We start from the raw sequence: 27,389 nt of genomic DNA, 5'->3' as shown, positions 1-27,389 counted from the left end.
TTCAACTCTCGCGTTGGAATGGGATTAAGGGAAGTAACCAAAATGGGACAAAGCTTAATGAACCGCATTCCCCATGGTAATTAAACCAGAAACAACAATTAGTGTCCTCTTCAGGGAAATCTGATCACCGAGAGGAAACGACGGGGAAAGGGTGCGTAACGATTCCGTGTCTGGGCAGTGGGCAGGAATGTAACAGAGACATCGGGAATGTACTGAGCAGTGGACACGAGAGAGCTGAACACTGTCACGGTTCGTTCAGAATATTTGTTAAAGCTCCACTTTCTGAAGGGCGACCCGTTGGTAAACTGACTTGAGTTTACCCAATGACCCACCGCGAACAGAAGCTGAAAATGGGCCAGATCAAAGTGGCAGCGTTGTGTGACACTGAATCTGGAGTGACGAGATGAAGAAGCACAAGAGGGATGATTCTCCCACTGCCCGCATAATCTCTTTGTTATTTAGATTTTGTTCTGATAGTCTTCTGTCTACGTATTTGTATATTTTGGTATAATTCATATGTAATTTCAGTGTTTCTTGTCAATGTTGTCTGTGATGCTGCTACAAATACGTTGTTTCTTTCACCTGTGCGTAAATAAACTCGATTTGAACTTTATATTGAAATGTCCAAATCTCTCCTTCCTTCTCCTGCTGCCCTGAACTAAACGTCTTAGTGTTTAATTTTTACAATATTTCATCTGATTTTATTTTCATTCTGCTTTTGAAATTTGCGTTTCCCTTTTCAATTTCAGCCCGCACCCCGGCCTGTCTCTGCCCTTCAGTACTTCCTCCCGCATTAAACGACAGCGGTAACCCCGCCCATTGGCGCCGCTTCCCATCCCCCAGCGTTTCGATTGGTGATTCATTTCTCCAAACAGCCAATGGAAATGCTCAGAATTCCCATCCTCATTAACATACCGCTTTGGGCGCTGCCTATTTAATCCGCGCTCCGAACAACTTCTGCTCATTATCGTGTTTGAAACCGACCAGGAAATGCCTGATCCAGCGAAACCCGCTCCCAAGAAGGGCGCCAAGAAAGCTTTGTCCAAACCAGCGAGCAAGTCTGGCAAGAAGCGCAAGAGGTCGAGGAAGGAGACTTACGCCATCTACATCTACAAAGTGATGAAGCAGGTTCACCCCGACACCGGCATCTCCTCCAAGGCCATGAGTATCATGAATTCATTCGTCAACGATATTTTCGAGCGCATCGCGGGCGAGGCTTCCCGCCTGGCCCATTACAACAAGCGGTCCACCATCAGCTCCCGGGAGATCCAGACCGCCGTGCGGCTGCTGCTGCCCGGGGAGCTGGCCAAGCACGCCGTGTCCGAAGGGACAAAGGCGGTGACCAAGTACACCAGCTCCAAGTGAAGACAAGTTTACTGACAAAACAAACCGGAAAATCAAAGGCTCTTTTAAGAGCCACTCACGGTTTCATTAAAAGAGTTACACAATGTTGAGACATGGAATTGAGGTAGATTTGGATTATTTTTGTTGATGAGCTCATTCAGAATCTTATCCCCGTTAATCAGGATTTGCTGTCCGCTGCTCAGTATAATCCCAATTTCTCTGTTAATTCCTGCCAACTGCACAGACACGGAATCGTTACACACCCCTTTCCCCGTCGCTTCCTCTCGGTTATCACATTTCTCTGATGTGGACGCTAATTGTTGTTTCTGGTTTAATTACCGTGGGTTCATTAAGCTTTGTCCTATTTTGGTTACTTCTCTTAACCCCATTCCAACGCGAGAGCTGAACACTGTCACGGGTCGTTCAGAGTATTTGTTAAAGCTCCACTTTCTGACGGGCGACCCGTTGCTAAACTGACTTGAGTTTACACAATGACCGACCGCGAACAGTGGCTGAGAATCGGTTTTATTCCAATCGTTTATCAATTGAAAGATATCGGTGAACTAATGTCCCAGACACCATCGCAATATTAACTACACTTTGTTTAAGTGTGTCGGACTCCAGTAACGGGGGTAAAGAGCCGACAAACAAACTTGTTGTGGTTTAATTTCAGCAACAAAGGCTTTTTTGGCGGTGTTTTGCAAATTTCAGTTTATTTCGGCGGTTAGACGGTATTTTCCGCGCTTCTACAGTTGCTGTCTCTTGATTGGTGAATAAGGCAGCTCTGTGATTGGAATATTTGCTCTTTCCAATCAGAGCAGGCACTGTTTCACCAATCATAAACGCCCCACTACATTCCGCATCCCCCGCCTGTATCAGTCGGGCGATTTCCAGAAGCCTGATTTCTAATGGTCAAGACTTCAAGTTTATTTCTGATTTATCAAATCTATGTGATGTTATATGTATCTGGAAATCTGATTGTTATCGCATTTAAGTTCTTCCTTCCAGTGTTATATTGTAATTAAGATAGCTTAGTTGGTAGAGGAGGTGGTGTTGCAAGTTTTTTAATGAGAGGGAGAGGGCATAGAGTTGTGGATGCAAATTCAAATGTATGAGGCATTTGAAGACATTTGATTCCACAAGTAGGGGCAATAAAGTGGTATATTATTGTAACGTCGACTGTACCTCTTCCTGGAGATGCTGCCTGGCCTGCTGCGTTCACCAGCAACTTTTACGCGTGTTGCTTGAAATTCCAGCATCTGTAGATTTCCTCGTGTTTGTGTGTTATTATAACCATTGTGGAAAGCTTCCGATTGATTTGCTGGAGAGTATATGTAGCTCTAGCTCACTAGGGGTTGTATGGTGTGGGGATTTTAACACATAGTTAGTTCACTGTGGGGTTGTTCTCAGATTGGTGATGTTTTGTTTATAGAAGAGTATCAGATATTTCATATCCTGTTAGTCTTTATGGTCGGAGAGGTACGAGATTTAATGTTCATAATAGTTCTGAAAATGCTGTAAACTTAACTTTGGTTTTGAACATTGCAGTGAGTAGTGGGATGTCATGGGAGATGAAGCATTGGGGAGTGATCATTTTCCTATGTTTATAAGCTTGGGTTTGGATTTATATAGGGGCATGAGGCCACTTTTAGGAGGTGGAACTCTGGTAAAGCGTATTGGGAGAAGTTCGAATGTTTTATGTGCTGAGCGTCTGTCTGGGCTGAATGGTGAGGATGATGTGGATTCCTGCAAAGAAACGTTGTCACATTATTCATCAAATAGTGGTGGCAGAGATTCAATTTAAAAAGTACATTAGTGGGAGAAAAGCTGTACCGTGGTGGACGGAGGAGTGTGCAGAGGCAGTTACTGAGAGAAACGTGGCATTTCCGAAAGTTACGAAGTATCACTCCCCGCCTGATCATATTAAGTGTAACAGGTCACAGGCCGTGGTGAGGAAAGTAATGAAGCTTGTGAAAAACATGTACTGGAGGTCATATTGTGAAAGTATTGGAAGGACTATTAAACTTGAAGATGTTTGGGGAATGACTAAGAAAATGGGGGTGTAGGATTATTAGGGTTCCGAATATTGATTAAAGGAGGTGATACAATTGTTCCTGAAAGAGAGACGGTTGAGTTCTGGCTCGGTCATTTGCTGCAATTCATAATCAGAACAGGTGGAGAGACTAAACAATGTAGCGATAATAGCAATGCTGCTGCCCGGGGAGCTGGCCAAGCACGCCGTGTCCGAAGGGACAAAGGCGGTGACCAAGTACACCAGCTCCAAGTAAAGCTCCCCAGGGCGATGATCGAAAACACAACGGCTCTTTTGAGAGCCACTCACGATTTCACTGAGAGAGTTGTACTAGCATTTAGGCAATACATGGCGCATATTTTATGTGTGGTGACTTTTACAAGAGCTAAAGAGCGGTTGGAATATCCGGTTCATTTCCCCCGTATAATCCCGGTGTTTAACATTCCTAAAACGGAATTGTTACCTCCCATCAGTCCGTCCCTGCCGGTTTTCATGTCGAGCGGAGGATTGCTGCCGTTGCTGTTTTAGCTGTAGGTTCAGGAGTTTATTGGTTACAGTTAGGTAACTTCTCTGAATCTCATTTCAATGCGAGGCCGGAACGACTACACGGTTCTTTCATAGAACAACTTTTTTTTTAAGTTGCAGAGTAGACGCTGGGGACAGTTTGAGAAGAGCCGTTTGTCCATAACCTGATAACGTTTACACAATGACCGGCACCGGGCAGAAGCTGAGTGTCAGTTTTACTCGGTTCCTTTACGAATTCAAAGATACAGTATTAGAGAATAGAGTTCCCAGACACTCCAATATCAACCATACTTGCATTAAATGTGTCTGATTTCAGTAACGGGGGAATTACAAAGACCCAGTCGTCAAACAGATCAGCAATGATTTAATTTCAGATTCAATGTGAACAATAGTTTTTTTTGGCGGGATTTTTCCATTTTTCAGCGCACTTTGGGGAGGAGAAGGTTACTTTCCGCGCTTCTACCTTTACCGGCTCTTGATTGGTGATTAAGGCAGTTCGTCGATTGGGCCATTTCTTTTCACCAATGAAAACAAGCAGCATTAAACCAATCACAAGCATTACTTTGCATTCTCAAAGAAGCTATAAAAATGCGAGTTGGGGCGGGGTGAACATTCCCTCACTGTCGTTGGAGCAGTTACTGTGGCTGTGAAAATGTCTGGACGTGGAAAAGGCGGCGCCGGCAAAGTTCGTTCCAAGGCCAAATCTCGCTCATCTCGGGCTGGACTGCAGTTCCCCGTCGGCCGGGTTCATCGACTCCTAAGAAAGGGCAACTATGCTGAGCGGGTGGGTGCCGGAGCCCCGGTCTATCTGGCTGCTGTGCTCGAGTATCTGACAGCCGAAATCCTCGAATTGGCCGGTAACGCAGCCCGGGACAATAAGAAAACCCGCATCATCCCCCGACACCTGCAGCTGGCCGTCCGCAACGACGAGGAGCTCAACAAGCTGCTGGGAGGGGTGACTATCGCTCAGGGCGGTGTGTTACCCAATATCCAGGCTGTGCTGTTGCCCAAGAAAACCGGCAGTGCCAGTAAGTGAAGCGACGTAAGCTGAACCTATTTACCCAAAGGCTCTTTTCAGAGCCACTCACGGTGTCTGTGGAAGGGCTGAACAGCGAGTGATTTCCGTTCAGAGTAACTGGGCTGTGTATCTGTCACGGCCCCGACCGGAGCCACCCCTGGTAACGTTTTCTCTCCTCCTGTCGTGTTTATTCCGCGAATTAAATCGGTATAAATCTGCACAGTACGCGGTCCGCTTCACCCTGACTCATTTCCCCTCTCTGCTGGCTGAATGGAGCTCTCTCCCCTTGCGGGTGGGGAAATGAACTTCCAGAGTCAGCCCCCGGAGGGTGAATTTAAACTCCGATCATTGAACGATTCCGCTCTTCATGACCTGAAACCGTGTTGTCTGGGTTTCACATTGCGGGTTGACCCTGGACCGATCCGGTGTACAGCAGACGGGAACACCGCCTGCTGATCGCTTCATGAGCAATTCCCACCGCCTCACAGAACAATAATATTTGCAGCTTTATATTTATCTACATAAGTACATTTACCATATGGAACTGACAGTATTTACTGAAAATCTCGTCCACCTGGGTGTCTGAAGTATAAATGAACATTTGCAAAGAAGGGGTCAGTTTGGTCGTATCTCCCGTGACACGGATCCCTCTGTGAGCCGCTGGGTCGCTCTGAGAACAGACTTTTGTTTGTGCCAGGGAGAAAAGGAGGGGGTGGGTGGATCGACAAGGAGGTTCAGTGCTGGTCTGTCTCTAGTAGGAACTTCTAAACACTGATGGATAAAACCGGACACAGAATAAATTCTGCTCCACCAACCCTTTTGCAGTGCGGCGGTCCCAGTCAACATGATGGGGCAATCCCCAGGGATGTCTTCGCTAAGTACCACTGAGATGTTCTCCCTGGTCAAACACATCTCTCCCTTCTCTCCCCTCCACTCCATCGTACCTGTAGCATTTGTACTGTGAAACTGAGTTGCCGGTCCCGCCCCTCCGACAACTATTTTTCTGTTGGGGATAACCACACACTGCTCCAGTCTACCCAGCTGAAAATGGGTACGGGCAAATGCTGGGGGTTAACCTGGCGATAGACTGGCGTCCTATGTGGTGGGGGGGGGGGGGGTCTCGTACTCTCAGTCGCTTCACGCCACAGAAACCCGCATAAGCACCGGCCTGATGGGCCACAAGGCTCGGGACAGACTTTAACCTTTCAATATAATATCCCAGTCTCATGCACGGATCCATGCCCAGGGGCCATCTGCTGTTCAGAGAAATAACGACAGTACAGGAGTGGCCCTTTGGCCCATCTCTACATATTCCTGTGTCTGTCTAAGATTTCCTTAAATACTCCTGTACTCTCTGCCTCTGCCACCACCCCTGACAGTGCATTCCATCAATCTGCTTTCTTCACTTTCTTCCTCTGAGCTTAAATACATCCCTTCTGTGAAAAATACTACTGGCTGTCCACACCAACTATGACACACAAATTCCACAGGTTTCTATCAAATCTCTCCTGAGCCGACGCCACTTCAGAAGAAAAAGTTTCAGCATGTCGAGGCTCTCCTCAGCGCACACCTCCTCCAGACATCCTGCTCCAAACCCTCCACATGCTTCCTATAATGAGGTGATCAGAACTGAACACTATACTCTCAATGTGGTCTAACCAGCATTTTATAAACCTGTAACATCATGTCCTGGGGCTTGAACTCAATGCCTTGCCTGATGAAGGTAAACATGCCATACACCGACTTTACCTCCCTGTCAACCTGTGCTCCCAGTTTTAGGGAACCGATGTCTCTGAACCTCGACATCCTTCTCTTTGTCAATACTGTTAATGTTCCTACCATTAACTGTACACACCCTTGATCATGGATCTCCCAAAGTGCAGCCCGAAGTATCCTTTTCACCACAACGAATGTATGGAATGCAGTGGGATTATCTTCAATCCTACTTGCCGGAGATTTTTCATCACTGTTTCCAGCTCTCCAAACGTTCTTGAGTTCCCCTGTTTTTTAAATATAGTCCTCAAACACCCTGTTTGATTACAGATTCCTAAGCCTTACTTATGCTTCTTGACCAGTCCTGACGAAGGGTCTCGGCCTGAAACGTCGACTGTACCTCTTCCTACAGATGCTGCCTGGCCTGCTGCGTTCACCAGCAACTTTGATGTGTAATGCTTCTTCACCTCCTTGATTAAATTAACTTCTTGTCTCATCATCCAAGGTTTCTGAACCTTGCCATCCTTGACAAACTGGAACAAATTGGCCCTGAAACACCGCACTGGTCTTTAAACAAACTCCAGGTCAGATGTGGATTTGCCTCAAAATCCATCATTACATATTGCCGTGCTTGGCATCTAACTCAGCTTCAATCTCTCCATTCAGTGACTGGTGTTCTGTTTCACATCTCCCTGTCAATCTCGTTTCAACCCTCATCGGGAGCAGCAATGAACCTCATGATACTGACCCTCCTCCAGTGAAGGTGCAAACTATCCATCTTGTACAGGTCACCCCAGCACCAGAAGAGGTTCCAATGTTCTGTAATCCTGAAACACTGCCCCTGTATCAGCTCCTCAGCCACACATTAATCTGCTCTCACTTTCGGTTTGTATCCCTACCACCACAGGGCACTGGGAGTAAACTGGAGATTACAACATTTCAGGTTCTGCTCCATAACTTCTTCCCTAACTCTCTATATTCACTGTGGGACATCATCCCTTTTCTACCTGTCCATTGGTACTGACATGAATCACCATCTCCGGCTGAATGATCACCGTCCCCCTGTTCTGTATCTGCTCTGAGATGTCCCTGACTCTCAGAGTATTTACAACTTTTAAAACCAACAAAAGGCAACGAAAAAAGTCATAAAGAGAGGAAAAAATTGGAATATGAAGGTAAGCTAGCCACTGGTATTAAAGAGGATACCAAAAGTTTCTTCAGATATACAAAGTGTAAAAGAGAGGCAACGGTAGATATTGGTTCATTGGAAGTTGTTACTGGAGAGGTAGTAATGGGTTAGAGGAAAATGGCAGACAAACTGAATAAGTATTGTGCATCAGTCTTCAGTGGGGAAGACATTAGCAGTCTGCTGGAAATTCAAGAGAATCAGGGGGCAGAAATGAGTAATTTTGCCTTTACTAGGGAGATGGTCCTTGGGAAACTGAAAGGTCTGAAGGTAGGTAATTCACTTGGACCAGATTGTCTACACCAGTGCTATGAAAGATGTGGCTGACGAGATTGTGGCAGTTTTAATAATAATCTTTCCATAATCTCTGGATTCTGGTGTGGTTCCAGAGAACAGGAAGATTGCAAAGGTCATTCACTCTTAAAGAAAAGGGGGAAGCAGAAGTAAGCAAATCATAGGCCAGTTAGTCCGATCTCAGTGGTTGGGAAGATAATGGAGTCGATTGTTAAGGATGTATTTTCGGGTACTTGGCAACACATGAAAAAATAGGCCAAAGTCAGCATGGTTTCCTTTGATCAGTCCTCACCAAAGACTTGTGTATCTGCAACACTTCTTCTCAACTCTTGTACTCAGTGACACGAATGATGAAGGCCGGCAGATCAAACCCCATCTTCACCACCGTATCTAGCTGAGACGTCACTTTCAGTGAACTATACATTCACATGGACATTATTTATATAAATTACAAACAACAAAGGTCCTGTCACCCAGTGGCACACCACTAGACAGACACCTCCAGTCTGAGACACAACCCTCAACCATCAGCCTCTGCCTCCTGTCACGGAGGCAACTATCTCCCCAGATTCCATTTTATAGATCTAACCTTCCAGACTATAGTCAAGGGCCTGGCCAATGTCCATATAGACAATATCCACAGCCCTAACCTCATCTACGCCCTTGTGAAACTCCTCAAAGAGCTGCAAGAAATTTGCCTTGATTTCCCTTGCACAAAACTCTGCTGACTGTCTTGATTCAAACCAAATGTTGGTAGATCCCGTACTTCAGAAACTCCAACAAATTACAGAGTGATAGGCCTGTAGTTTCCACTACCCTTTTTAAACAATGACACCGCATAAACCATCAGTCCTGAAGTCATAGGAGCAGGATTAGGCCTTTTGGCCCATTCAGTCTGTTCTGTTCATCATATATCCCTCTCAACCCCATTCTCTTGCCTTCTACCCATAAACTTTGATACCCTTAATAATAATTAAAAATCTACTAACCTCTGCTTTAAATAAACCTACTGACTGTCTTTATGGTTGCCTATGCAAATGACATCCATTGATTCATCACCTTCTGACTAAAGAAATTACTCATCTCTATTCTACTTTATTTTATTGAGGGAGTGGTTTGGTTCTAGATTCCTCCATTATTGGAAACATCCTCTCACATCAACACTATCTAGGCCGTTCAATATTCAATACGTTTCTATAAGATTCTCCCTCATTCTTCTAGACTCCAGTGACTACAGGCCCAGATCATCAAATGATTATTATATCCTAACTCTTTCAGTCCTGGGATCATTCTCTTGAATTTCCACTCCAGCCTCTGCAATGCCAGCACATCCATAGAACCATAGAAACTACAACACAGAAACAGGCCTTTTGGCCCTTCTTGGCTGTGCCAAACCATTTTCTGCCTAGTCCCACTGACCTGCAAAAGGACCATATCCCTCCATACACCTCCCATCCATGTATCTGTCCAATTTATTCTTAAATGTTAAAAAAGAACCTGCATTTACTTCCTTGTCTGGCAGCTCATTCCATACTCCCACCACTCTCTGTGTGAAGAAGCCCCCCCTAATGTTCCCTTTAAACTTTTCCCCCCTCACCCTTAACCCATGTCCTCTGGTTTTTTTCTCCCCTTGCCTCAGTGGAAAAAGCCTGCTTGCATTCACTCTATCTATACCCATCATAATTTTATATACCTCTATCAAATCTCCCCTCATTCTTCTACGCTCCAGGGAATAAAGTCCTAACCTATTCAACCTTTCTCTGTAACTGAGTTTCTTAAGTTCCGGCAACATCCTTGTAAACCTTCTCTGCACTCTTTCAACCTTATTTATATCCTTCCTGTAATTTGGTGACCAAAACTGAACACAATACTCTAGATTCGGCCTCACCAATGCCTTATACAACCTCATCATAACATTCCAGCTCTTATACTCAATACTTCGATTAATAAAGGCCAATGTACCAAAAGCTCTCTTTATGACCCTATCTACCTGTGACGACACTTTTAGGGAATCTTGTATCTGTATTCCCAGATCCCTCTGTTCCACTGCACCCCTCAGTGCCTTACCATTAACCCTGTATGTTCTACGTTGGTTTGTCCTTCCAATGTGCAATACCTCACACTTGTCAGTATTAAACTCCATCTGCCATTTTTCAGCCCATTTTTCCAGATGGTCCAAGTCCCTCTTCAGGCTCTGATAACCTTCCTCACTGTCTACTACACTTCCAATCTTTGTATCATCAGCAAACTTGCTGATCCAATTTACCACATTATCATCCAGATCATTGATATAGATGACAAATAACAATGGACCCAGCACTGATCCCTATGGCACACCACGAGTCACAGGCCTCCACTCAGAGAAGCAATTTACTACCACCACTCTCTGGCTTCTTCCATCGAGCCAATGTCCAATCCAATTTACCACCTCTCCATATATACCTAGCGACTGAATTTTCCTAACTAACCTCCCATGCGGGACCTTGTCAAAGGCTTTACTGAAGTCCATGTAGACAATATCCACTGCCTTCCCTTCATCCACTTTCCTGGTAACCTCCTCGAAAAACTCCAACAGATTGGTCAAACATGACCTACCACGCACAAAGCCATGTTGACTCTCCCTAATAAGCCCCTGTCTATCCAAATGCTTGTAGATTCTGTCTCTTAGTACTCCCTCCAATAACTTACTTACTACTGATGTTAAACTCACCGGCCTATAATTTCCCGGATTACTTTTCGATCCTTTTTTAAACAACGGAACAACATGAGCCACTCTCCAATCCTCCGGCACTTCACCCATAGACAGCGACATTTTAAATATTTCTGCCAGGGCCCCCGCAATTTCAACACTAGTCCTTTCTTAGAAAAGTTACCCAACCCTGCTCATGATACTCCAAATAAGGTCTGACCAAAGCCTCAGCATTAGATCCTTGGTTTTATTTTCTAGTTCTCTTGAAATGCATGCAAATATTGCATTTGCCTTCCTCACTACCAACTCAATGTGTACATTAACCTTTAGGGAATCGTGCACTAAGACCCTTTGCACAAATGATTTCTGTTCTCTCCCTGATTAGAAAGAGCCTAGGCTGTTATTCCTCCTACCAGAGTACATGACCACACACTTCCTTATACTGTATTTCATCTGGCACTTCCTTGTCCATTCTCCAAATCTGTCCAAGTGCTACTGCAGACTCCCTGCTTCCTCATCACTGCTTGCCTCTTTGTATCATCCACGGTCTTGGCCTCAAAACTATCAATTCCACATTACTCACCCTGTCCAATCATGTGCAACCTCAACTGGTGCCTGAGATGGAGCAAAATAATCTCTCCCCTGGCCTCCACAGTGTATTCTCCAGCTTCCCACAAAGTATGAGAATGTACCTGATAAGGCCCTGGAGATTTAACAACCTAAAAGAATTTTTGCAATGGTGAAATTATTGTCAGAAATATTCATGGAAAGCCTCTCCTATTTCATTTGCCTCCACACACAGATGGCCATGTTCACCTCCAAGGGGAACGATTCTGTGTCTAACTTACCTTTTCCTGTGAATAAAGCAAGAGAATCTCTTGGATTTTGCTCACTTTGCCTTCTGAATCATGATATCCTCCTTTTACCCTCCTAACTTTTATTAGAGATCCTATCTCTAATAATATTCTCAAATAATTTCCCGAGCATTGATCCAAGTCTAACCAATCTATAATTTCCTGTTTGTCTCTATTGCCTGAGGAACAACATGCCCTGGAATATCAGCATTCCCTTCTCTGATCTCACTATCCTCCATGACCACATTGATAAATACTGATGAGAAGTACTGGTTTAGTCTCTTGCACACTTCAGGCATAAACCCTCTCCTCTGTGCTTGTGTTGTCGTACCCTCTCCACAATGCTCCTTCTCACCAAAGTTATTTCTTCTTCCCGTTTCACACTTCTGATTCTCTCTCTAACTTCTCTCTTCATTTCCTTGCTTCATGTTGCCAGAGGCCTTCTCCAATTTCTACTTCTGAAGTATTCCTTATCCTTCATTTTATTCCCATCTGAATTCATAACATCTCTCACTATGCCCCTCTGCCAGACTTTACCATCCTTGTCTTTCCTCCTCATAGAAACAGTTCTGTCTGAATTCTGACCCGATTGCTTTCAAACATCATTTACATGTTCAATGTAGACAGTTGCAATTAACTGTACCCCAAATGACCACATTATCACCTGGTCCAGCCTTGTCCTTACTGTTCCCAAAATGAAACTTCTGTCAATGGCCAAGCTCATTTCCCGATACAATGTTTTCTATGACCCCCTTCCCAAGTTAGACTATCCACTTCTATGTTAAGTAACATCCCAGTATTCTTCTAACATATTCAGTGATATCTAAGCCCCTGACTCTAAGGGAGTCCCAGTCAACATTGGGGAAATTCGTCACCCACTACAACTACCCTGTTGCTTTTACATCTTTCATTATCTGCTACATTTCTGTTCCTTTATCTCCTGCTGGCATTTGGGAGGCCTGTGGTATAACCCCATCAGTGAACGCTCCTCTCTTATCCTGAGCTCTATCCACATTGTCTCACTGGATGAACCCTTCAGTGTGTCCTCTCTTAGTCCCTCACCCACAATTCCATATAAAGTCTGATCTGCCATCAGCCTTCCTTGTATGTCAATCCCACTTCCCTGATTTTACAAACATTTATCTTCCTTCTCTTTGAATCTTTTCAGTTATCCCGCCTCCCCATTCATCTCAGTTAGGAAATTCCAGTGTTTGTTATACAGTGTTTTTTAAATCACTTTTGGCCTGGTAGAACAGCGCAGGCATGTACTTTGGTTTCCTGCAGTCCACAGTTTTGAGTGCCACAGTCCCACACAGTCATCAGATTATGTAAAGGAAGTTTGAATGAAGTGAACATGAGCAGTTGGCACATTTTACATGTCTCAGTTCCCAAGGAAACGTTTGATTGGCCGTAATTCGGAACATGGCAAGATCCAATTAAAAGAAGTTAGATTTAACCAGAGCGGTCATTGTATGAGTGGGCCAGAATTGGAGTGAGGAGTTGAGGTTTTGTCTCTTCTGAGAGATATAGGCCGTAGGTAGATATATTTTGATTTAATCTTTATTTCTTTTGTATTACACATTTAGAGCAGAGGGGATGCCAGAGAAGATACTTGTCTTGGTGGAAGGAGACAGAGGGTGGTCATGGCAGCTTGTTATTCAGGTTGGAGGCTTCTGACCAGTGACATCCACAGGGATCGGTGCTGATACTGTCATTTGTTATCTACATTAACAAGTTTCCTGACAATGTAGTGACAGTGAGTTTGCAGATGACAGCGATGTTGGTGGTCGTGTGGACTGTGAAGATTGGGATCAAGAGTAACTGGGGAATTCAGGATCTGCACAGTAAATTCTTGTCCCTTGGAGAGTATTACAGAACAGAGAGACCATGAAATACAGAAACATTATTCACTGAATGTGACAACACAGGTAGTCAGAATGGTGAAGGTGGTGTTTGGCCTATTTGTCTTCATTGATCAGGGAACTGAGTAGAGGATTCGGGGTGCCATATGACAGCTGTAAAAGTCAAAGTGAGACCACACTGTATTTTGCACAGTTCTGGTCATCCAGTTGCAGGAAGGATGTCATGAAGCTGGAAAGTGTGGAGGGAAGTTTGATGAGGATGTTACTGACATTGGAGGACTTTAATTATCAGCAGAAGCTTGGACAGACTGGGAGTCTCTCTCTCTCTACTGAGAGAGTAAGAAGCTGTCTGGTGACCGTCCAGAGGTTTACAAAATCAGTAGGTGAGCACTCTTTTTGTAGGGTAGGGAAGCCTAAATTTACAGGGTAATTGTTTAAGGTGAAGCGGAAACATTTAAAAGCTACCTTATGGGTGGGGGATGTTGCATCTTTGATTAAGGAGACCAACACTTCAGTAATAAGAGGGGTTTTGATGAGGTCTTGTAAGTAGAGGTTTTAAATGAAATGATGAATGATGATTTTGATGGGATTATACTGCCGGCCTCCCAATAGGCTCAGATATTGTGCAGCAGACATATTAGTAAATCAAACAGAGGGGTAATGGGAACAAGTTTACAGCAGTTGGGCATTTCAACTTCCTCAGATTACCTTTGTATGAAAAGTTTCAGTCTCCAGGAGAAATTTGGCAGACACAGGATCGGTTCATCCCTCAGCAGAAACAGTATTTAAAAGGGAGGGTGAGGCAACCATCGCTAACAACAGAAGACAAGGGCAGCATAAAAGAACATGAGAGGGCAAAGAATATCACCAAATTTAATGGGAAGCTAAAGGATTATGAAACTTTAAAAATAGAGCGCAACTATAATAACAATATGCAGAAGTCAGATGAATTATGAAAGTAACTGGCCCATAATAGAAACAAGATACAAAAAGATTTATTTTCAGATATATGAAGAGTAAAAGAGGCAAGAATGGACAAGGTTTTCAGTTTTCTATTCTCATGTTCGGACTCACACCCCTCCCTGATTCCCTTTTTACACTATTTAGGTTATTCTGTATTTCTTATTTTAACTATTTTTTTTTAGAAATTGCTCTGTACAGCTGTAGCAAAACAACGAAGTTAATGACATATGTCCGTGATAATGAACATGATTTTGATTTTGATACTAATCATCTTCACTGTTCAATGTCGGTGCACAAAAGGTTTATTAATTAGTTGGAATAACTTCCCTCAACTTTACTTGGAAGGTTGTCGCAGATTACAGGGGGACCATGATCATTTAGGGAAGAGGGTCAAGTGTGGCAAATGCATTTCAATATAGTGTGAGGCGGTGCATATTGGAAAGTCAAACCAGTGTAGAAGTTACACTATGAATGATTGGTCCTTGGGGAGTGTAATGGGCCGGAGAGATTTAGGGGTAAAGTGCACACACAGTTCATTTGAAAGTTGTGTCACTTGTAGACAGGGTAGTGAAGAACGGGTTTAACATGCTGGTCTTCATTAGTCAGGGGATAGAGTATATCAGTTGTGACATTATGATACAGTTGTGTAAGTGACTGGAGGCCTCACTTTGTGTACAGCTCTTGTCACCGTTATAGGAAACGTGTTAAACTGGGGAGAGTGTAGAAAGGATTTCCAAGGATGTTTCCCGGACCCGAGGTTCTCAGTTACACAGAGAGTTTGGCCAGACAATGTCCATTGTCCTCTGTTCCTTGGAATCAGAATCAGATTTATCACTGTGTTATACGACGAGGAACCTGTCGTTTTATTCTGACAGCAGTACAGGCCTCTGAAGGTGCAGATGTGAACATTGTGTCAGCATAACGCCAAGAAATTCTGGGAATGGCGAACAACGCGGACAAGATGCTGGAGGAACCCAGCAAGTCAGGCAGCATCTCCCACCAGAGTCCTGATGAAGGGTCTCGGCCAGAAATGTCGACTGTTCATTCCCACCATTGATGCTGCCTGACTTGCTGATTCAGAGAGAGTGTTTTAAAGCGGCGGGCGGCTCAGACAAGTATCACTGTGTTTGTGGGTCCGAACACATCGCCGGATTTCCCAGCGCCTCCTGTACAAATAGAAAAGATTTCTCTGTTACGGGATGGCCCCACTCCCCAGCTCAGTCCTGAAGCGGGAATTAACCGCAAAGTTTTAGTTAGTTTCAAACTTTCAGCCGAAAAGCAGAGAACAGATCAACAATATGGAGAGAGATCGCGAGCAGTGCAGTAATGAAACGGGTTAAAATAGAAAGTGCTGCCTTTAATCCCGATTAAACTCTCTTTCCAGCGAACTTTCCGGCCTCAGTGACGGACAGGGACCAGTCCGAGTCCCCGGAGTGTCCGATTTTAATTGGAATCGGAGAGTTTTTGAGGACAGAAAAACACAGAAAAATGAAGTCCTACGGGAGCTGACAGCGGGATGTCTCCGCCCCGTCCGCTAGCTGCCTTTAAATTGCTCTGTGCCGCCGCCTTTCGCTTCATTTCTCATTCAGTCTGATTGTGAGAAGGATTTTCCAGCGTCGCCGACATGACCGAGACAGCACCCGCCGAAACGGCTCCTCCAGCCGCACCCGCCGCCGCAAAGAAGACTCCCAAGAAGAAGGCGTCCGCCCGGAGCAAACCAGCCGGTCCCAAGCTGGGCGAACAAATCGATAAGATTGTGGCGGGTTGTCGCGATAGGAAAGGTATGTCCGCTGTGGCCATCATGAAGGCTCTGACCAGCAGCGGTGTCGATGTGGGGAAACGTCGCGCCCAGATCAGGATGTGCATCAAGAAGAGAGTGGAAAGCGGCTCCTTGGTTCAGACCAAGGGCGCGGGTCTTTCGGGATCCTTTAAATCCGGTCAAGGAAAAAGTGCCGTGAAAGTGGTGAAGAAAGCGAACAAGCCATCGGTAAAGAAATCTGCCATCAAGAAATCTCCCAGCAAGAAGTCTGGCGCCAAGAAACCAGCGGCTAAGAAAGCGGCAGCGAAGAAACCAGCGATTAAAAAAGCGGCAGCGAAGAAATCTGCCATCAAGAAATCTCCCAGCAAGAAGTCTGGCGCCAAGAAACCAGCGGCTAAAAAAGCGGTAGCTAAGAAACCAGCGGCGCCGAAGCCAAAGAGCCCCAAGAAACTCGCAGCCCTGAAGAAGAAAGCGGTCAAAAAGTGAATTCAGATATACCGTTTGTAAGTGTTTGAACCCAAGGGCTCTTCTCAGAGCCACCCACATCTCAGAAAAGAGCTGATCAGGAATATTGTGATTCCCGCTGCGGGTCCGAATGAGTTTTGCGGGAGAACTTCTCGCATAAAACCCGATATTCCCGGTACCTCTCTGACATTCAGTGCGGCCGTGGCGTCCCAGATTTGAAGTGAAACACAGCGTTTTCACTCGGGCTGTGTGTGAGAGAGAGAGAGTGAGACCGGTGGGGTGGTCTGCAGGCCCAGTTCCTTCTCCCGCTCCAGGAGAGCGTGACTGGGATTCCGCACCTCGCATCCCAAAGCCCGATTCAGCTGAGTTGATTGGGAACTGCTGAACCCCATGTGAGAGGGGACCGGGGACGTCTTGAGAGAGGGATCTGTCTCCGGGGATGGATGATGTATGATAAATTACCCGGCGACTTTGCCGACCGACCTTCAATCAGGTACCAGCTACAAAAGTTTATTTACACAACATTTACAAGAGTAAAATCAAAAATATATAATTACCGCTCTCGGAAATCCCCCACTGTACCCATCGCGACCGCATGCTCCCACTCCAAGGACAGCCTGACATGTCCGAAGCAAATGAAACGGTAACAGCCGCAGCAGCGGTACATGACAGGTTTGTGGGAGAAGTGAAGGGCCAGGTGAGACCCTGACGGGGAGGGAGCGCGTTCATCTCCTGTCTCTCGCTGAATTAACCTGTCGGCCCAGAACAGCTGATGATCGCGGTCAGTCAGTGTCAAACCGAACAACCCCATCAGGAGGGCAGATCGCCACTACAATAATACTATGATCAGCAAGCGACAACCCTTTCCTTTGCTGTGGTAGTGGCTCTTAAAAGAGCCTTTTCTTGGGTTTGTTGTGGAGGCCGGGTTTAGGCGCGCTCCCCGCGGATGCGGCGGGCCAACTGGATGTCCTTGGGCATGATGGTGACTCGCTTGGCGTGGATGGCGCACAGGTTAGTGTCCTCAAACAGCCCGACCAGGTAAGCCTCGCTAGCCTCCTGCAGGGCCATGACGGCCGAGCTCTGGAAGCGCAGATCGGTTTTGAAGTCCTGAGCGATCTCCCGCACCAGGCGCTGGAAGGGAAGTTTGCGGATGAGCAGCTCGGTGGATTTCTGGTAGCGCCGGATCTCCCGCAGAGCCACGGTGCCGGGCCGGTAGCGATGAGGCTTCTTCACTCCGCCGGTGGCTGGAGCGCTCTTCCGCGCCGCTTTGGTCGCCAACTGTTTGCGAGGAGCTTTCCCTCCGGTCGATTTACGCGCTGTCTGCTTGGTCCGGGCCATTCTCCTCCAGAACCGAGAACACAGGCTGAAATACAGGAACGAGATAGACGAAACGTGCTCCGGGACAGGATTTTATACTGTTGTAAAGGGTCTTCCCATCAGCTCTGATTGGCTGAACCAGGTGTCTATTAAGGTTCCTTACTGCGATTGGTTGATTCATTTCTTGCAGGCTGGCGGCGAATGAAAATTTACTACAAATAAAAATTTGCCGGGCGGTCGGATTTCATTCATGCAGTGTGATTGGCGCCGGATTAATTTCAAATCGCCCGCCAATTTCAGAGCCCCCAGCAGCGGTGCTTGATTACATTTTATTTACAATTAATTGTATGACGGATTATACAATTTCAGTTTAATTTAATAAATTTAACATCTAATTTCCTCAGTTAAGATTTAAATGCACAGCCACGGAATCGTTATCTGAACGAGTGAACTGATGTTTGTTCGAAACTGATAAGAGGATTAAGATCGATCCTAATGCAGGTTTTGCGGTAATCACCGACTGGAAAGGCAGAATTGCAGTATGTTTCAAGCGGAACCAATCATCTGTTTCAAATGCAACTCAGCTGAGTATAAAATTAAAAAAAGTATCTAAAAGTCTGTGGATACGGCTCCGTCTGTGAGGCGGTGGGTGGCTCTTAGAAGAGCCTTTGTTTTGTGCTCGGGAGGAAGTGGGAGTTTTTCAGCCGCCGAAGCCATAGAGAGTGCGGCCCTGGCGTTTCAGAGCGTACACCACATCCATGGCAGTGACCGTCTTGCGCTTGGCGTGTTCAGTGTAGGTGACCGCATCCCGGATCACATTCTCCAGGAAAACCTTCAGCACCCCGCGGGTCTCCTCGTAGATCAGACCCGAGATCCGCTTGACGCCGCCACGGCGAGCCAGACGGCGGATGGCCGGTTTGGTGATGCCCTGGATGTTATCACGGAGCACTTTACGGTGCCGCTTGGCTCCGCCTTTGCCCAGTCCTTTGCCTCCTTTCCCTCTGCCAGACATGATGCTGCTTCACTCAGGTCGCTGCTCACTGACAAACTGCCTGCTGCTGTCTCCTTTTATACACAGCGCCCCGACCTGCCCGAGAAACGCGCAGAGACAGAGGCGGGGAGGGGAGGAGAGGAGACAGAGTGACGGACAGAGCCGACAGCGGCCTCTCATCGTCCAGCTCCGCCTTCACTTTACCACAACCGCAAATTTCCAACGATTCATCCGACACAAAGCGCTCCAGCGAAAACAAAACTCCCTCACACACCACGTACATACTGGAGGATTTCTGGGATTTTGCCGATTCTCCTGCTTTAAATTATAGGAAGTGCTTTTCCATTCTACAAATCCCCAAGGATCTCGGTCTGTCCCTCCCCGGCCCCATGACCAGTGCGAGCGCCCTCACACACAGCAGTTGGTGGGCGGGGGTGCAGTCACTTCCAGTGATGAGAGGGTTGATTCAGTAGAACAATTGCTCCTCTGGATCGCCCGGGAAATGAAAGACCGGTCACATACTGGAACAGGATACATAACCAGATATATAGACCGCGCTTTTGGCGTCTTCTAAAGCCCTGGTAAAGGGGTGGCTGAGGGGCTGGTGGGAGGCGGGTGGGTGGGTCTTCAGGTACAAGGATCATTCGGTCTCAAGGGAAACGAGAGACGGGTCCAAGTAGGAGGGGAGCCTTCTTCGTGCTACACGGAAGGGTTTAAACGGGCAGCGATGAGGTCCTGCACAGTGATTTTGGGGAACTAGGTTAAAAAAAAAGCAGGACTTCCAGGATTGTCATCTCGGAATTGTAACCAAAACCACGGATGCTGGTATGGTGACAAATCGATATTTCGTGAGGTTTAATGTGTTGGTGAACAACTGATGCAGGAGGAAGTCTTCAGATTTATTAGATTAGATTAGATTATGAGGACACGCAGTCCTCTTTTATTGTCATTTAGTAATGCATGCATTAAGAAATGATGCAATATTCCTCCAGTGTGATATTACAGAAACACAGGACAGACCAAGACTGAAAAACTAACAAAAACCACATAATTATAACATATAGTTACAACAGTGCAACAATACCATAACTTGATGGAGAACAGGCCATGGCACAGTAAAAAAATTCAAGTCTCTTGAAAGTCCCACATCTCACGCAGACGAGAGAAGGAAGGAAACTCTCTCTGCCTTCAGCCCTCCGACACCAAGTACCAAGCACCATCTATATCCGAACGCTTCGACCTTAGCCTCAATGGGTGATCCAGGCAGGTGGGAGACCGGGACAAACAAGACTATTTGCCTCTGAACCGGACGGGAACCAACATCTGCACCAGGAGGTTTGATGGTGTCACTTGGCAGAATTTGAACGAGAGTAGCAAATTGGAGAATGTACGTATGACAAGACAGTCTGAAGAGAACAAGAGCCAATGTCAGGCTAATAAACATGGTGGACTGATGGGCTGAAATGAGTTTATTTCAACATTAGTTTTATGTTGTTGGAGGGACAGGTCTGGCAGCTCAACATTCCTGGGTTTGATTGTTTTACATGTGAGTGGGGGGGGGGGGATAAAAATGCAGAGGTTACCCCACTGGGAATGTCACAGCAAACTGGAGGGTTCATTTACAGAGGCAATCTGCTGTTACACTGTTGGGATGTTTGCACTAGCCCCGCAATAACCAGTGGGGGGGGGACATTATCTTCCCTAGAATTGACTGGAACTTGCTTAATACTAAGATGTGCAAGATTTGTTCAGTGAATCTGAGGAATGTTTGAAACATTATGCAGAGCCCAACCAGAGTTGAGAACATGTGGGAATTTGTTTTGGGAAATGAACCAGGCCAGGCGACAGCTAAGAGTCAGTGAATATTTTGGGATCTTATATTTTTCCTAGTTATGAGTAAGAATAAAATTAGATCTTGTAAGCAGGTACTAAATTGCAGGAGGGCAAGTTAGGACGTTGCAAGACAGAAGCCAAGGGGCATTGATTGGGAGCAGCCACTGTCAGACAAGTCCACATTTGACATGTGGCATTTGTTTAAAGACCAGATCCAAGTTACATATTGAGGTACAGGATTTATGCACATTTGGAAAGGCATGGCTGGCTTAGGGACAATCAGCATGGTTTTGTGTGGGCAGATCGCGCTTGACAAAGTTGCTTCAGGTTTGTGAGGTGGTGACATCGACTATAAGATATGTCTGTCTGTCCCGGTACCGTATCCGATGCGGACTTTGGTGACCATGGTTTTCCATACAGATCTATCCTTCGTTTTTTGGATGACTTCCATTTCCTCGATGTGTAGCCACCTGGCTATGCTTTTGATGTACATAAGCCGAGGTCTTCCTCTAGGTTTGCTCCCCTCAATCTTTCCAGAGAGTATGAGTTTTTCTAGTTCATCTTTCCACATGATGTGTAGTATGAATCTGAGTTGTCTTTCTCTTATTGTTGGTATGAGTGATCGAACTGCTTGGTTTGGGCTCTTCTGAGAACTTCTTCATTTGATGTGTGTGTGGTCCATGATATTTTTAACATTCTCCTGCAGAACCATAATTCAGCTGCTTCTAGTCTCTTTTCCATTGCTGAAGAAATGGTCCAGCATTCACTTCCATAAGTCAGGATAGAATAAATGTAGCACTGCAGTGTTCTGTTTTTAGTGTACGTGCTCATCTTTCTGTCTGTTAATATGGTCTTCATATTTTTGGAAAGCTTCTTTCGCCATTGCTATTCTGTATTTGATAACTGTGTCGCACCTGCCATCAAGTATCTATCAACCTCCACCTTAAATATACCTAAAGCCTTGGTTTCCACAGCTGCCGCCTGTGGCAATGAATTCCACAGATTCACCACTGTCTCTAAAGAAATTCCTCCTCATCGCCATTCTATTCTGAGGCTGTGTCCTCTGGTCTTAGACGCTCCCATCCTCTCCACATTGACTTTATCACGGCGATAGGTTTTAATTAGTCATCCCTCATTGTTCTAAATTCCAGTGAATAACGGCCCAGAGCCATCAAATGTTCTTCATATGACAAGCCGTTTAATCCTGGAATCATTTCAGAGAATCTTATTTGAAACCCATCCTGTTTCAGCTCATCCTTCCATAAAGGGCCCAAAACTGCTCCCAATACTCCAAGTGAGACTTTGCCAGTACTTCATAAAGTCTCAACATTACATTTTTGCTTTTATATTCTAGTCCTCTTGAAATGAATGCTAACATCACATTTGCCTTTCTCAGCACAGACCCAACCTGCAAATTAGCCTTTAGAGAATCCTGCACAATGATTCCCAAATCCCTTTGCACCTCAATTTTTTGTATCTTCTCTCCATTTAGAAAATAATCGACCCTACTATTTCTTCAACCAAAGTGCATGACCATACACTTTCCAATTCTGCATTCCACCTGCCACTTCTTTGCCCATTCTCCTCATTTGTCTGTCCTTCCCTATTTCCTCAAAAATACCTGCGCCTCCACCTGTCTCTTCATATCATCTGCAAATTTTGCAATAACTCCATCAATTCCATCATCGAAATCATTGACATATAACGTAAAAAGAATGAGACCCAACATCTTGGTGCTCGATGAGGGCAAGGCTGTGGACATGACCTGGACAGACCTCCGTAAGGCATTTGAAAAAGACCCCTGGGATTCAATACAAATTGCAATTTCAATTCAGAAATGGCTTCCTCATAGAAGGCTAAGTGGGGCTGGAAGTCTGTGAGCAGTGGTGATCCACAAGGATTGATGCTGGGAATTATGTTGTTTCTGATATATATCGATGTTTGGATGAAAATGTTGATGGGCGGTTTACAAGTCTACAGGTGACAGCAAGATAGGTGGAGTTGTGGACAGTGTAAATATTGATCAATGCACACAGTGGGATATAGATCACAAACAGATGCAGAGTAGTTGCAGAAGGAATTTAATCTGGGAGGGAATGTGGTGTTGCACTTTGGGAGGTCAAATGAAAGAAGAAAGTATAATGTTAATGACTGACCCCTTCACAGCATTGGTGTAAAGAGTGATCTTGGGATCCAGGCACATCGTTCACTGAATGTGGCAACACAACGGGATAAGGTGCACAGAATGCTGGTTTCCACTGGTCAGGGTGTTGAGTATAAGAGTAAGGGAGTAATGTACTAAAACATACAGGGAATGGACCATGTGCAGGTAGGTGTATTCACCTCCTCCAAGTCAGTATTTAGTCGATGGACCGTTGGCAGCAATTACAACCATGAGTCTGTGTGGATAGGTCACTATCAGCTTTGCACATCTGGACACTGCAATTTTTCCCATTCTTCCTTACAAAACTGCTCAAGATCTGTCAGAATGCATGGAGTTTATGAGTGAACAGCCCTTTTCAAGTCCAGCCACACACTGAGGTGTGGACTCTGACTTGGTCACACCAGGACATTAACTTTGTTGTCTTAAGGCATTCCTGTGCAGCTTTGGTATTAAGCTCGCAGTCATTGTCTTGCTGGAAAACAAATCTTTTCCGAAGTCTCGGTTCTCTTGCAGATTGCATTAGGTTTTCCCCTAGGATTTCCCTGTATTTTGCTGCATTCATTTTACCCTCTGCCTTCACAAGCCTTCCAGGGCCTGCTGCAGTAAAGCATCCCCACGGCACTATGCAGCCTCCACCATGCTCCACCGTAGGGATGGTGTGCTTTTGATGATGTGCAGTGTTTGCCTTACACCAACCTTAAGAGTTTAGTCTGATCGCAATTTTGGTTTCAAACCATAGAACCTTCTTCCAGCTGACTGCAGAGTCCTGCTCGTCTTCTGACAAACTCCAGGTGAGATTTCATGAGAGCTTTTTTCAACAGTGGCTTTCTCTTTGCCACTGTCCCATAAAGCAGTGACAGGTAAAGCACCTGGGTGACAGTTGTTGTATGCACAATCTCTCCCATCTCAGCCACTGAAGCTTGTAACTCCTCTACAGTTATCAAAGGTGTCTTGGTAGCCTCTCTCTCTGGTACCCTTCTTGCACGGCTGCTCAGTTTTTGAAGATTGCCTGCTTGAGGTAGATTTACAGCTGTGTCATATTCTTTCCATTTCTGGGTGATTGACTAAACTGTATTCCAAGGGTATTCAGTGACTTGGAAATTTTCTTCTATCCATCTCCTGACTTGTGCTTTCAATAAGCTTTTTGCAGAGCTGCTTGGCGTGTCCTTTTGTCTTCATGGTGTAGTTTTTGCCAGGATATTGACTGTCAACAGTAGTGTATTTTTACTATAATCAATTGAAATACCTTGACTGCACACTGTGATTTCCATTTAACTGATTATGTAACTCCTAAAACCAATTGGCTGCACCAGTGATGATTTGGTGTGTCATATTAAAGGGGGTGAATACTTACACAGGCAATTATTTTGGGTTTATATCTGTAATTAATTTACAGCACTTTGTAGAGATCTGTTTTCACTTTGACACAAGAGTCTTTTTCTGTTGATCAGTAAAAAAAAAGCCAAATTTAATCTGCTGTGAGTCAATATTGTAAAACAGTAAAACATGAAAACTTCCAACGGGCATGAATACTTTTCATCGGCACTTTACATGTAGGGACAGTGATGGTGAAAGGGGGAGGGAAAGAAGACATGGGGAGGAGTGGTCTCAAGATCCGGGGAGGAGTGGTCTCAAGATCCTCAGGTGTTCCTCCCGATGGGATAAAGCACAAAAGGGGAAATATCAAAGAGAGATGAGAATGGAACTGTGATTATCATGAGAGATTTAATCAGAAGCAGATTAGGGTAGCGCTGCATCAAGTATCTTTGCTCTGTGAGCTGCAACAACCACGATCTGCTGGTGAGAACCCATTCCAATTGAGCTTCCCATTCATATACCAACATATTGGTCACTTACAGCTGTCTTAACCGGTGATGGGGCAGTAATGGGACAAGCTCCCACTTCCCACTAAATGCTGCCAATGGTGTGCACCTCAAATTGCCTCTGTCAACCAAATACAGCTCCTGACTTTTACATATGGCTTAGCTGCTCAGCCCAACGGAGCTGTTTCTAGTGACAGGGGAAGGTGCAAATCGGTTTACTAGCGTCATATAACCAACTGCTATGGGCAGATGGGGCTTGTCAGCCATACTTGGCAGTTCATCTAGTGGAAAGAAAACCCTGATCTCAAACCTGGACGCTGCTGTTCACCCTCAGTCTGTGGTCTGGAGATCTCCCACATTGTGATCACTTCTTCAGGAATCCTTCACCACAAGATCTCTTTAATTCCACCTCATTACACAGATTACATCTGAAACGGCCCGTTCATGGGTAAGGTACTGCTGTAAGAAACTGTCTCTGACCATTCCACAAATTCCTCTTCCACTGTACCAGTTTGATTAGTTTAATCAATACACAGACTGAAGCAAACACGCACAAAATGCTGGAGGAACTCAGCAAACCGTTGAATTTCGGGCTGAGAAAGAAAGGGACAAAAACCAGAATAAGGTGGTGGGGGAGGGGGAGGAGGACAAGTGAGGGGTGGGGAACGTGTGGTTTGTGGAGGGATGATGATCTGAGGAGCTGGGTGACAGGCAGAAAGGGCAAAGAGATGAGGAGAAAGGAATCCAATGGGAGAGAACATTGGACCATGGGATGACATGAAGAAGGTGGAGAACCAGACAGAGTTGATGGGCAGGTCATGAGGGTGTGTGAGGAGAGGTGAAGGGGTTAAATGGCATCAGAATGGGAGAAAAGAAGTGGGGGTGAGGGAAACAGAGTGTAGTGATATCCGGAATTTGTAGAAATCAATGTTCATTCTATAAAGATTGGAGTCAGAATATGAGGTGTTGTTCGGCTAACCTGTATTTGGCCTCGTCGTAGCAGTAGAGGAGGCCATGTGCAAACATGTTGGTGATGGCTCTCTGCTGGTCAGGGTCGACCATGGATATTGCACCCTAGCTGTGGAAGTCGATATGCAAGCCGGGGAAGTACGATACGTAAAGCAAGTCAGGGACGTACGAAACGTAAAGCAAGCAGTTGCCCATGCAGGAGCTGATGAAGACCGATGGAGTCAAGCACCAGCGGTGTTGCAGGATTGCCAGTCTGCACTGAACATCAGACCAACATGGAATTAGTGTTCACAGTGGGGACACAGAAAACATCCCACAGATATCTGATAGTGACATTTCAATATTGTGCCATAATGTGTAACAACCGCCATCTCGAGGGAGAAACTAATTGGACTAAAAGCAAACATTACCAGGTCCCAACGACCTGCACTAAAGTCTGGAGAGAAAGTGGAGGCATTGAAGTCTGTCAAAACTCACTGTGTTACAGAAAGGTCCCCGTGGAGTTGAAAACCATTGTTGAAGAAGGGTGGAAGATAAAAAGCAGGTAACTGTAGTCCTGTTAACTTCACTTCAGGTACTGGAGTCAATAATCTATCAAGAAATAGCAAATCATTTAGATTCCCCAACACTGGCAAAATGATTGTTATCTTTGACCCAACCCAGGCCCCTTATAATTTTATACACCTCTGCAATATCATTACTCATTCTTCAACATTCCAGGGAAAATTGACCAAAACGCTTTCCACAAGTCAGTCCTTCAAGATCCAGTAACATCCTCGTAAATCTCCTCTGCACTCTTTCCAGCTTAATGATGTCTGTCATACTGCAGGGTCACTAAAACTAAACACTATTTGTGAAATGCGGCCAAACCAACGTGTTGGACAACTGCAACATCTCATCCCAGCTTCTATATTCGCTGCCCTGACTGAAGGCCAGTGTTCCAAAAGCCTCTTCACCACCCTGTCCATCTGGAACCTGGTCTTGGATCCTGTAACCTGGGTTGTTGAATGTTAAGTCATGTTTGACAAACACACCAGAGATTTAAGACTTTACAGGGGAAGTTGGAAAAGTGGTGTTTTTGGATTTTCAGGAGCCATTTGCCAAGGTGCCACATGTAAGGCTGGTGCACAAGACCAGAGCTCAGTACTGGGAAGGAAGTGTGTTAATACTGACTATAGACTGGTTATCATACTGAGACAGAATAACAGGTCTGTTTCAGACTGGGATGATATAACTAGTCGAGTTTCCCAGTGACCAGTTCTGGATCATCAATGATTTATTATTGATATTAATGACCCAGAGGAGGGAGGTCAATGACAGGGAATGTGGTGGGGGACATGTTGTGATTGGACATTTGGTCTCTCCAATAGGATAAGAAGAAGCTGGTGAGTAGAATACTTGGTAAGTGGAGTTTAATGTGGTGAAGTGTGATGGCATGTAGAATGGTAGGAGGAATCAAAGGTCAGACTATGACTTATATGGAGATAAATTGTAAATGAGAGAAATAGAGAGGGGTTGAGGTGCTGAACTACACAACAAAATAGAGATGGGTGCAGTGAGTGGTTCATAAAACCATATATGACCAAGG

At 45.3% G+C, this 27,389-nt stretch overlaps 3 protein-coding genes and 1 pseudogene across 3 annotated transcripts in view; 3 read left to right on the top strand and 1 right to left on the bottom strand.

Annotated features, from left to right (window-relative positions):
- LOC140189259 (uncharacterized) overlaps positions 1-4,937 on the top strand; it is a 105,984-nt gene extending 101,047 nt beyond the window's left edge. The window contains exon 3 of the mRNA XM_072245950.1: positions 4,537-4,937. Within this exon, the coding sequence (XP_072102051.1) occupies positions 4,537-4,937 (401 nt within the window). The remainder of the gene's footprint in view (positions 1-4,536) is intronic.
- LOC140188869 (histone H2B-like) lies at positions 986-1,389 on the top strand. Its single transcript, XM_072245530.1, has one exon. It carries the CDS (start codon positions 991-993, stop codon positions 1,363-1,365), a length of 375 nt encoding a protein of 124 aa, XP_072101631.1. The 5' UTR covers positions 986-990; the 3' UTR covers positions 1,366-1,389.
- An 11,167-nt stretch (positions 4,938-16,104) lies between the features above and the next one.
- Positions 16,105-16,725, top strand: LOC140188900 (histone H1-like). Its single transcript, XM_072245554.1, has one exon. It carries the CDS (start codon positions 16,105-16,107, stop codon positions 16,723-16,725), a length of 621 nt encoding a protein of 206 aa, XP_072101655.1.
- Positions 16,726-17,631: 906 nt separating this feature from the next.
- Positions 17,632-19,087, bottom strand: LOC140188899 (histone H3-like; annotated as a pseudogene).
- Between the last annotated feature and the right edge of the window lie 8,302 nt (positions 19,088-27,389).

The sequence above is a fragment of the Mobula birostris genome, chromosome 28 (assembly GCF_030028105.1).
Source record: "Mobula birostris isolate sMobBir1 chromosome 28, sMobBir1.hap1, whole genome shotgun sequence".
Taxonomy (NCBI): domain Eukaryota; kingdom Metazoa; phylum Chordata; class Chondrichthyes; order Myliobatiformes; family Myliobatidae; genus Mobula; species Mobula birostris.
The sequence above is the reverse complement of the archived record's forward strand: the minus strand, read 5'-3'. Positions and strand labels throughout refer to the sequence as shown.

What these genes read in the sequence shown, in the direction of transcription:
- LOC140188900 (XM_072245554.1), top strand. Translation starts at nt 16,105, where the DNA reads ATGACCGAGACAGCACCCGCCGAAACGGCTCCTCCAGCCGCACCCGCC.
- LOC140188869 (XM_072245530.1), top strand. Translation starts at nt 991, where the DNA reads ATGCCTGATCCAGCGAAACCCGCTCCCAAGAAGGGCGCCAAGAAAGCT.